This window comes from Limanda limanda, chromosome 8 (assembly GCF_963576545.1).
Source record: "Limanda limanda chromosome 8, fLimLim1.1, whole genome shotgun sequence".
In the NCBI taxonomy this organism is placed as follows: domain Eukaryota; kingdom Metazoa; phylum Chordata; class Actinopteri; order Pleuronectiformes; family Pleuronectidae; genus Limanda; species Limanda limanda.
This window is the reverse complement of record NC_083643.1, coordinates 20911835-20923636: the sequence shown is the minus strand read 5'-3', so window position 1 is coordinate 20923636 and position 11802 is coordinate 20911835. Positions and strand designations below refer to the sequence as shown.

Here is an 11802-nt window from a genome sequence, read left to right as displayed (position 1 = left end):
ACACACACACACACACACACACACACACACACACACACACACACACACACACACACACACACACACAAATACAGATTCTACTAAAACCAGTAAAATTATTTAAAAAAATTGTAAAAAATTATTTACCAGCTGCAGTATTTAACCTTGCATTTTGAAGATCGTAGTCTGAGTTTAGCACACTTACCCTTTTTATCCCATGAGAGTCATTCCCATAAATTACTGAATGTTACTGGCTGCAACAAGTGGTCTGCTTTCCCCATTCTCCTTTTCATTGGAGGACTGGAGTGTCAATCATCAGCCTGCTCAAAACGGTGCTACGCTCGTATCGGGAGTCACTGCATTGAACCACGATGCTTACATGCACAGCAATCCTCTCTGCACTGCCTAAAGTATCTTCATGCTATATTTTTCCTGCATGTATCTTCTTGCCCTTTTATTGGAAAATTATGCATTTTTATAAATAAAACATAAATATATGTAGGTGTGTGTGTGTGTGTTGTAGGGAAACTACACCAAGTGTAAAAAGCAACTTCAAGCAGGACAAATTTAATTCTTTTAATTGATTGCAACACATTTTATAACCACACATTACAAAATCCACATCAAATATTTTACCAGGCTCAGTTTGCAACCTTATTGATAAGAGAAAAAAAAAAAAAAAACTACAAAAAATATGCTTTTACAAAATAAGACAATTATAATAAAGTAAATGCCACTTTGGATAACCGTAATCAAAAACCCATTTTTTTGTATTCTACATAAAAAAAATTGACATAAATAAGTTAGTATAATTTCTCAGTGTTTTTACAAAATTATGTACAAAAGGTACATTTGCAAAGATTTACACAAATACACAGGCATGGTGACTGCATTTCTGAGACGAGCTGTTCTTTCTCTCTGCATCCAGGTGCACACTGGTCTCTTTGAACATAACCCACACTTTAGGCGAATAGAGGGAAGCTTTTAGATGCTCACATTGGCATCGTCAGCAGGCTAAACATTGGTGAAAAGAAATACAATGGAATATTAAGTCTAGGTTATCACAAAGAAATACAATGTGAAGTCAACTAAGAAGCAAAGGCAGTGTTGGCAACCATACTGAAGCAACCATTGTATTTGGTATTGTAGGACATTCAACCCTTATTTAGAAAAAAAAAAGAAAAACTCCTTTCCGTAGGTTGATGAAACGACAGGAATACAGTCGAGGAACCTGTGCAGTTTGTACGCTCTTAGTCCTTCAACGTCTGAGTACCGCACAACTCCAGAGAACAATTAAACACACCGTGACAAAGTGGCTGAGGTGTGCATGAGTACTTGAGAAAAAAAAAATATATTCCAGATTTCAACTGATGCTAAAAGCACCTACCACAAAAATAAATAGGACTTTCTTTAAATTACTCAAACAGAAATATTACCGACTTTCTCTTTGTTGATTTCCTGGGGAAATAGATATTTTAGAGGAACCTGCACTTGGTGACACTGAAATTACCCAAAAAACTACATTTGTACCTTTCTTCACTGCCGAGTTAGGGAGATGACGGAGTGAAGACACACTGATAAGAAACTGTAAGGAGCCATGATTTTGTTTTAAATGTAGCAATAAGGGACCGTGTCCAAGTCTTTCAGAAGATAAAATAAAAAAAACAGCATTTTGGAAACATGTATCAAACTACACTGCAATTCTTCAAGTCAAATCAAAATTCACACCTTGTTACATAAAGGATTTGTTTTCAAAATCATAATGTTATCTTATGTGCTACATATGGAGAGAAATATAATATAATATATATTTATTTACACACAGGTAGTAAAAAAAGGAGCAAAAAAGGAAATCAAACCTAATTGCACACTGCTACATTGACTGCTTTCAGAGGCAGTAACTTTTAATTGAGTGCCACAACTTTAGTGTTTCTATTCAGTGCTTCAACAGCGTCCTCCTCGTCCTTCAGGAGACTTGATATGTTTCTGATGCTGTGTAGTTCCTCTTGCAAGAAAAAATAAAAAGAAGAAAAAATAAAATTCGGCCAACGCTGAATTTTTCCACATAAAAAAGGGAACATACATCGTCGGCTCTGTGGGAACAAGAAAGAGAGAAGAAGACATGAGGTTAGGACTCACTTATCCACATCAGAGCAGAATGCATCACACAGAAAACACTTAAGCAACAGTATCAAGGATGGGCTGAGAGTTTGTGCACAGTTTCACTAAACCTGTGGGGGGGGGGGGGGGGGGGGGAGTATTGCTCGTATCCTAAGTACTTCTGACAAGAGCAAGGAGGGTGAAGTTCAAAACATCAACATGGTGTTCAGGAATATGAAGGAAATGCACTGATGTACTTTGTGTAGGTTATTGTATACAACAATACTCCTGCAAGAATTCACTCAAATTATTTTACTATGCGATTAAAAACAGCAGATATGTGATTTTTGATCAGCACTTGCACTTCAGTATTATATTTCACACTGATAAAAATTATATTTTAGGAGACAACTAAAAAACAACCACCAGGCATGACAAAAAAAAGGTCAGCCTGAGAATCACATTTCTCTCCCGAATCTAAAACAAGCCCTCTTGGACATAATAAACATATTAAAGATTTGTTTTAACACACCTCAGCAGACCAAACCGTTCTCCACAAATTAAAATATGAGCATAAAAGTTATGACTTGATGTTGATCCTGCACTGCAGCTTTGAAACTTCACCACAATTCAGATGTCATGCCTATTCTCCTCCTTTGGGGCCGACGAGCACACTTGACCTCAGTCATGCACGGCTCTCCGGCTGCAGAGGCAGATACGAGAGAGTGTGTGCAGTGTGTGTGTAGAGTGTGTGTGTGTGTGTGTGTGTGTGTGTGTGTGTGTGTGTGTGTGTGTGTGTGCAGTGTGCAGAGTGTGTGTGTGTGTGTGCTGCACTCTGCACACAGAGGCCGGCCCCTTCCCGTCCCTGCTCCTCGCTGAGGGGCAGTGGCTGCTGACGTGTTACTACTACACTGTTGTTCAGCACTTGTTTACAGTTCAGTCGGAAACTCTCGGCGGCGGCGGCCAGCGGTTGTAGTAAAAACACAAAACGTGTAAATGTGCAGCCACCACGTTTCGTTTTCACTCGGAACTCATCGATCGCAGCGCAGAGACGCGAGCAGGAACACGAATGAACCACTTTTACTCACTACTACGATTTCCACTCGATGAATGGCACCAGCTGACAGACAACACCTCTCTCACACACACACACACACACACACACACACACACACGGAGAAAACAACTGTCAAACTTTAACCTGATCTGACACGATTATCTGATAAGTGATCGGATCCAGCAAACCAACTATTACTATGGAAATAAAATAAGAATCGGACTTTTTTAAAATCTTATATAAGTTTTTTCGTTGGAGGCAAACAACAACTGGGAGAAAGAGAGAGAGGAAGGGGGGGGGGCGGACTCGAACTTTTCTCTGCTGACGCTGGCAAACAACCAGCTGCACTCGCACGAACCAGTATGAACACACGCTACGGTCCCAGTAGCAGCTCCAGATCCCGGAGTGTCTTACCGTGTGTGTGGTGCTCACGTCAGCCGCTTGGGGCTGCTCTTTCTGGGTGTGTGTTCTGCGGAGTGGCTCAGGCTGGGACGGATCACCTCATCCGCGCTGCTGCTGCTGCTGCTGCTGTGGGACCTCTTGCTTTGGGCCGAGGCTTCTGCAAAGAGCAAAGTTGGAGTCAGTCAAAAACAGGCAAAATAATCAGGAAAAAGGTGTTTACTGTCATGCAGGAAGTGTTGGTTTGGTTCAGGTTTCGAATATTTAGTTCCAGCGCATTTTAAAGCCGGAGGAGGGGAGGGAGGGAGGGGGGGATGCCACCACAGTGATGGGCACTCCAGCCCCGGCCCGGCTTCCCGTCACACACACGCATGCAGTCGGTGTAAAGACATGGAGGTGAGTCGGGTCTCAGTACCGTGGCACGCAGGTCTCTTCCTCGGCCCGGTGCACTCCATCTGCCCGTCACACCTGGCGCTGGCGTCGCCCGGAGCCGCCGCTGCTACCACCACACAGCTATGATTCCCGTTAAGATCCACAGTGTTATTCCCGGCGGAGCAGACGCCCTTCTCCCGGGTCCTGGTCCGCAGCGGCCGCTGGTAGAAGTCCGGGACGTCCCTGCAGTCCACCAGCTTCCAGTCGAGCCTGTCGTTGACCAGCGGCGAGTAACTGGCGAAGTCGAAGCCCCACTTGGCGGAGGCGGTGTCCTCCATCTCCCGCAAGTGTCCCTTTAAATCCCTCTTTAACTCTTCGTGGTCCACGGAGCCGAAGAGGCTCCGGCAGGCGGACGGCTTCGGGTGCTCCGACACCCGCGGCTCCGTCCGCTCCAGCGTCGGGCTCCCGTTTGAAAGTCGAACGTTTGACATTTTTTATTCTCCGCCCCCCCACCTCCAAAAAAAAATAGCAATAAAAAGAGAGACAATTTCTCAAAGGATCGTCCGGGTTTCACAGGGAAAAAAATCCACCACCACCACCTTTCAAAAACAACGGGTATCTCCTCGTCTCTGCTCGGGATCCACAGCCGGAGAGAAGCGGCTCGTTGCCATGCAGGACGCGGGCCAGGGGACGCCAACGGCCGCGGTTGTTATGGAGCCGAGCGTCGTCTGCTTGGAGCCGGGAGAGACCGAGGGGAAGCACCGGGCAGCGGAGCCGCGCTGTCTGTCAGAGGTCGCCCCGCGGTGAGAGAGACTGCGGGCGAAGCGGCTCAGCTCCCAATATGGCGATGGATGATGAAGCTGGACCGAGAGGAGCCTGGGTCCGGGGGGCGGGGGGACGAGGAAGGGGGATGATTGACACGCAGAGCTATTTAAATGCGGAGCGGGCCGCTCATTGGCCGTCGCACTTAAGCCCGCCCACTTCTCTTAAGGTGCACCGGCTACTTGCGACAAACGGACAGCTTTTTACACTTATATCTATTTCTGCTTTCTTCAAATGAAGGTTAATGTCGCAACAATAACACGCAGCTGCTAATGTGCCACAAATGTTTCTCTTGTTTTGGTTTCAATTTCTTAATGAGGCTGTAGTTTCTTTTACAGGTATATTTATCTATTTTTTTCCCCAAAATTTTAATCTACATAATATCTGTACATTCTCATAAGTTAAAAGTTTACACTTCAGAATAAAAAACGTATTCTTCAGCTAATCTATGAAAGCTGTGGGTAGGTGGTGTGTGTGGTACGACTTTAGTAAAGCAGCCTACCTCTACAAAGACTAAACTTCAGAGTTGCCAAATGCGTTTTGCTAAATCTTTTACAAACTCACCAACTGCATTTGATTCACAGTCAAAACCATTAACCAAATGTATTCGTAACATTTTACATTTCGGGAAACCTTTGCATATATTAAAGTCAAAAAGGCTGAGAAAACATTCTTATATAAGTTGTTGATTTTTGATTTAAACCAAATTGTTAAAAATTGAATTCCTTGTAAACATTCCACCTTAAGAGATGACATTTCTGAACATGCATGGGATGAAGCTTCAAGGTGTGGGTCCTCTGCCTGTAGTGAATCTCCCCTCCCCCACAGCTAAGATGTCAAATCTATCCGATTATGTCCAGTAAGGACAAAAATCAAACTTTCCAAATCTAGCAAGTGTATCTTAATGACCTGGTATTTCTCCCAGTAATCTGGAGGTGAGCGAGGGAAATCAAGGTCAGCACACACGGACCCTGTCCTCATCTCCACTGGCCCCCAGGAGAAAAAGAAAAAAACAGATGTAGGTCTAAAAGAGCCACGAACATGTCCACATTCAAGTGTCTGTAAATAAGTGAAAACCAAAATACGAAATGAAAAAAAACATTGAAGGAGGCCGTGCGTGCTGAGCGTCAGAAACTGTTAACTACACCACAGTGAAAACTATGTACTTAATGGGGAAAATCTAACTCTAATCTTGACAAAAAAATCTGCTAACGGAAATATAAAATTTACGGAATCAAACAATAATCCCCAATCGAATTTTGTTGGTTTTTAATTTGATCTAAAATCTCCTTCTTTCCCTGTGGTGCAGTTTACACTGGACACCACATAGACTGAAGAAAACCACAGCAGTGAGACAGATGTTGGCCTTGAGTTCACATCAAAACTGGAAAAACACAATTCGCTCAAAAAAGAAGCATAAACTGTTTGCGAAAAATGATGCAATTTAATTTTTTACTATTAGCAATTATTCATCTATGGGGTCACAGCAGGCGAAGTGGTGCAGCTGTGGCAGACTGCAGCACCGTCATTATGACTGGGACCATGCTGCCCCCTAGTGTTCACTTTGCAAGATCTCTGTGGGAGTAAAAATCCAACAGGAGCAACGTCTTTATGTCAAGTTATTTTTATTACCGCAGCTTTTGATAAATGTCATATCTGTACATATACATATTTATATTACAACCACAGGGAAATCAACTACATCAAAACCTGCTATGTACCAAAATATCAGTCCATCCATGTCACCTCTTTGACCTGCTGAGGTGCAGTCTCCTACCTTCCCAGTCAGTCCATTACAGTATACTGGTCCATTGCTGAGAGCAGGTGACTTCAGAGACTGAGCCACTTGATGATGTAGAAGTTCCTCTTGCCCACTTTGAGTAACGTTAGTCCATTAGACAGGATGTGGAGTTTGGGGATCAGTACTTGCTCTGGTTTATTTGTCCGTCTGTGGTTGATCCACACTGCACCGTCAGAAACCATCTGATACCTGCACACATGTGTTAACACTGCCAGTTAGGACAGTCTCAAATAGTCAGAGACATTACCTCACATAGCTGCAGAACACAAAGTGAGCATGCAAACCAGAACCATTCTAACCTGTATAATCTAATTAAAGCATGGGTGCAAATGACAGATTACAGTGTGGAGTGCTCACGAGACAACATATATAACTTAAATTATTAATCTATTGGTCAAAATCATTGGTAATTCATTTTCCAATTATCGAATAAACGTGCACTGCAGTAACTCATACAACATTCAATATAGAAAAAATTCACTGATATATAAAGACAGGAAAGGAATTCCTTGCATTCTCTGCTTCAAGTGAGGATTTGCAACATTTCTGTTTTATATCTCTGTAAACTGAATGATTGGACTGTTTGAACAAACAGGGACTTTGAAAATGTCATTATGGGCTAATGAAATGCAATGAAAATATCTTTTGGGGCATTTTGTAATTATTATTTGAAAATTTTGCTCAGTATCACTGTCATATTTTCAAGTCATGTTTTTGATACAATGGAGCTGAACTGAATTATATTTGTTGTTCACAAAGTGATGAAAGCAATGAACTTTACAAATTCAACAGAAACATTTGTCTCCAGAAAAAGTGGCCAATTAATCCCCAGGATGTACTGCCGACAGTTTGCTTTAGAGCTGCTTGCTTTTGAATGATCCAATATTAAATAACAGGCGCTACAAAAACAATGTGCAACCAAATAATAAAAGAAGTTTGCACGAAATCTTTGTGATTTGAGTGGACTGACTTAAATTTCATAATTTACAGGTTAATATGTTAAATTTAATAAATTATTAATATTAACTACTGGTATTTGCACCCTGTAATTGTATGTAAGGAAAGCAGTATTGGTGTACTCACCCTCTCGGTCCCTCTGGGATTGCGTTGACTCTGCGGCAGGCGTCTATCACAGTGGTCCCCGGCTCCAGCAGCAGCTCGAGGAAGGGAGCCTCCCTGAAAAGCTCCTGAAGCTCCTCGTCACTCATTTCCTCCAAGGCCTGCACGCTGCTGTGGAAGAGTACGTCGGTGCATCTGCAACGAAAATATTAAACTTGACTTTTCTTCTCTGAATAGGTAAATTTTCCTCTCAGTAATGAGGTCAGAGGTCACTAGCAGCTATAGAACTGGTTACAGGGGAGTTACAGATTTGGCATCTTCTAAATAACATTTGTTAATTGTCCAGCTATTTAAATTCCTGCCATTTTAAGAATGACCTATCAAATAAGAAATGTAAAAACCTGAATAAAACAGCATTGAAAACCACACAAACAAACACTCAAACACACAGGGCCTGATCTGACCTCTTAGCACTTTCAAGGCCCTCCTTTCCGTGCACCAGTTTGGTCACCTCTGCAGCCAGTCGCTTGTGGGCGAGCCGTTTGCTTGGATCCTCCCTCTGCTGTTCCATCAGCCTCTCCACCTCCCCCAGAGGCAGGAAGGTGAACAGCTTCAGATACCTGTAAAAAGACAATACACCTGAGCCTCGGATTCAATGCTGAGAATATCTACAGCAGCTCCAGAAAGTATTCAGACCTCTTTTTTCAAATTAATACAATTCCATTTATGCCACTAGCCTTCAAGCATTAATCTAAAATGTCAAAGTGGAAACGTGTTACAAGAAAAGTTTGAAAATGTATTAAAAAACAAAATATATAACTGAATCTCCATTTACAAAATTCTTCAGACCCTTGTCTGCAGCAACCCCAATTGTGTTTAGATGCATCGAGTTTATGCTTTAATTAGCCTTAAAATGTGACTGGAGTCAAGCTGTGACTAAGTTAATTGACTGGTAACAGATGAAATAGGCTCACACCGGCAGATATGAGGTCCAATTAGGGTTGCAAAATTCCAGAAATATTCAAAGTTGGAAAATTTCCATGGGAATTAACAATATACGGGAAGAAACGGAATAAACTGGAAATGTTGTGGGTAATTTATACTAACTGTATTTACCTTGTCATATACAGACATACATATAAACATTTTGTTTTGTCATGAGCTGATTTTTTTTTTCAAAATTCCCAAAATTCCCGAGCTTAACTTCCAATGGAAAGTGTCCGGACATTTTCCGCCCCTTTGCAACCCTAGGTCCAATAATTCACACTTCAAGTCAGAACAGAAACCGAGCCATGAAGTCTAATTACAGTTAGTCTATTATATTGCGAGGTAAGGCATAGATAAGGGCAAGATAATTAAACCATTCCTAAGTCTGTTTCTATTGCATGAGCTCAGAAACCTCCATAAAGTGAAATGGAAGAAGACAGACATGGAGTTGGCCATCAGACCCAACTGAGCAATCAGGCCAAAGTCAGGGAGGTGACCAAGAAGCTAACACAGGTTCTCTGCAGAGAATGGGAACCTGACAGGAAGAGTGATTCTCTCAGCAGCCTTGCATCCATCATGTGTTTATTGTAGAATGGGAGGATTTCTGTAAATCTGGGAGTTTGCCAAGCCTGAATGAATGATACTGTCCCTATGATGAAGTATAGTGGTGGCAGGTTATGAAGGAGGGATGAATGAAGGCAAACACAGGGAGGTTCTAAAAGACAATCTGCTCCAGAGTAAGCATGGCATGTGGGAGGATTGTTCACCTTTCACTCACAATGACCTGAGGCACACCAACAAGACTGATGAGATGGATGGAAATTGTGTAAAAACTGAGAGGATATCACAACTTTCTGAAGCCACTGTACATTTACAGCATCTCAAGCCATGTTCAGACATAACCTGCTGGTAAGGCCTGGAGAATCGGAAAGAGTTACCCAAAGTTTGCTTTTGACACATCACGCTATTTTCTTGACAGCACACAGACACAGGTGTCGGCTCTTATCACCACAAACTCTCGACATTTTAGTTGCTGTCTTCTATGTGTGTGTGTCAAAGCCTGTTCAACAGGAGATATGTTTTCTTTTATTGTTGCGTCTGTCACGTGTTAGAAGCATCATCAACCCCATCTAGCAACCATCTATGAGAAGCTTTCAAAGCGAACACACACATGCCTTTATCTCCACGTACCCTTCCACAGAGTTGTCAGGCAGTCGCAGAAAGAACTGATACAGTTCAAACGGTGAGGTCTTGTCTCTGTTGAGCCACACTGCGTTGCCCGCCGTCTTCCCCAGCTTGTCCCCGACAGAGCTGGTCACCAGGGGGGTGGTCAGACCGTACACCTCCTCTCCACTCACTCTGGAGACATATCAGGATTTCAAGTGTTACAAGTCTAGTTTGATAAGCAGCTGGTGCCTATGTGTCATCATAGCATAGAGTAATAAAGCAACTTCAAATAGAATTGAATAGAGAGATGATAAGATCAAGTTTCATTATTGTTTTACAAAGTTGTGTTGTCAAACAAGAACTAAATAAAGTTTTTTTTTTATATACGAGAAGTTTTCTCTGGTCTGCATAACAAGAGAACACCTCTCCATATCGATTACAATTATTTTATAAGGAATATTGCCATATTGTGTTAAACTTTCAATAGAACAAACAAGGAAATTAATATTCTAAAGTGTCTTGGCAGCTCGAGCAGTGTCAACAGAAATGATGCATGCACCTAAGTTTCCAAATTTTAAGTTTTAAAATTTTAACTAAAACTAATCTGTCAATTGGTGGATTACAAGATATCAGAAAAGAAATATACCAGGATTGCTAAAATACTAACTGATCATAATCTTTTACAGGGTCTGGTATACACAGGTATTTCTCCATGCTGACGCTTTCTGAGTTGTCTTTTAGTTGGATGGAAATTTCCTTGTAAATGACAGAAATCACTCCACTGGGCTGGTTGGTATCTGAGCTGAATAATATAACTGGTTTGGCTGGTAGAGGTTATAGGCCTGTGGTGTATAAAAAGCAACCCCACTGGTAAACTAGATCCTTAGTGGAGGAGAAGAGTGCAGAATTGAAGCAGGTCTCCTAACAATCCATATGAAATCCCATCCGCTGCTGTGTGGACATTTACCATGGATCAATGATGTATTACATTAATAGAAATCCCAGGGAGGTTAGGAACCAATCCTCGGGGACACTGTTTAAGAGTAGGAGCGTTAATCACTTGTGGATGTAGTCGTGGCCCGACATGAGGTTGCCCAGCTGGTCGGTGCCCCCGAGCTGGATCCTGCAGCCGTACACCTGGTTGAGGTGGTGGAAGTCGTAGGCCTGGAACACCTGGTAGGTGAACTCAGTCAGGCTCATGCCGTCTGCGCTCTTCAGCCTGGACTGCACACTGTGGCGGCTCAGCATGGTGCCCATCCGGAAGTGTCTGCCGGCCTCGGACAGAAAGGGAACGACGCCCCAGTCCTTGTACCAGCTCAGGTTGTTCAGCACGGTCACGGTGCCCGGTTTCCTGGAGGCATCGTGGAAGTGCACTTCGTGGTTGGAGAAGATCCTCTGGAGGCTCTCCCGGATGCTGCGGGTGTTCTCCTCCACGGTGTCCGCGGACAGGGGCTCCCGCTCGCTCGTCTTCCCGCTCGGGTCCCCGATCTGAGCCGTGGCCCCTCCGAGCACCGCCAGAACGTGGTGCCCGGCGCTGCGGAAGTGCAGGAGGCCGATGATGGCGAGCAGGTGGCCCACATGGAGGCTGTCGGCCGTGGGGTCAAAGCCGCAGTACACCGTCTGAGCACCGGACTGGAGCAGCCGCGGCAGCTGGTCCTGGGCTGCGTTCTCCGGGAAAGAGTCCTTTAGAACCCCGCGTCTGTTGAGGGAGAAGAGCAGCCCGCTGAGTGCAGGGGGGGAGCGGTGAAGTCTGGACCGGAGGCTGAGCCACACACCCGGTCTCCTGAGCAGCACACAGGACGCATGCCGCGGGAGTAAGCGGCAGGTTCCTGCCAAGGGCGCAGCCATGTTGGACAATGTGACGAGCAAACCGAGGAAGCATGGGCGGTTTGTTGGGACGACAGCGCCCCCTAGTGCTCTGGTTCTTAAAGAAGAAAGCAGGTGCTCCCAAAGTCAATGAAAAAGGAAAAAGGACGCATAATATTCATAATCATAATAATAAAAGTAAAAGTAATAATAATAATAATTTTGTCGTTTTTTCTCTTCCCATTTATTGAAT

General features: G+C 43.5%; 2 protein-coding genes across 2 annotated transcripts; both read right to left on the bottom strand.

Annotated features, from left to right (window-relative positions):
- Window positions 1-541: 541 nt before the first annotated feature.
- On the bottom strand, window positions 542-4796 carry cdkn1bb (cyclin dependent kinase inhibitor 1Bb). Its single transcript, XM_061076389.1, has 3 exons — window positions 3951-4796; window positions 3551-3695; window positions 542-2072 (listed from the first exon to the last, which is right to left on the bottom strand). Exons 1-2 carry the CDS (start codon window positions 4396-4398, stop codon window positions 3565-3567), a joined length of 579 nt encoding a protein of 192 aa, XP_060932372.1. The 5' UTR covers window positions 4399-4796; the 3' UTR covers window positions 542-2072; window positions 3551-3564.
- A 1486-nt stretch (window positions 4797-6282) lies between these two features.
- On the bottom strand, window positions 6283-11600 carry yars2 (tyrosyl-tRNA synthetase 2, mitochondrial). The gene is made up of 5 exons (XM_061076387.1): window positions 10804-11600; window positions 9768-9935; window positions 8054-8209; window positions 7614-7784; window positions 6283-6719 (listed from the first exon to the last, which is right to left on the bottom strand). Exons 1-5 carry the CDS (start codon window positions 11589-11591, stop codon window positions 6560-6562), a joined length of 1443 nt encoding a protein of 480 aa, XP_060932370.1. The 5' UTR covers window positions 11592-11600; the 3' UTR covers window positions 6283-6559.
- Window positions 11601-11802: the final 202 nt, after the last annotated feature.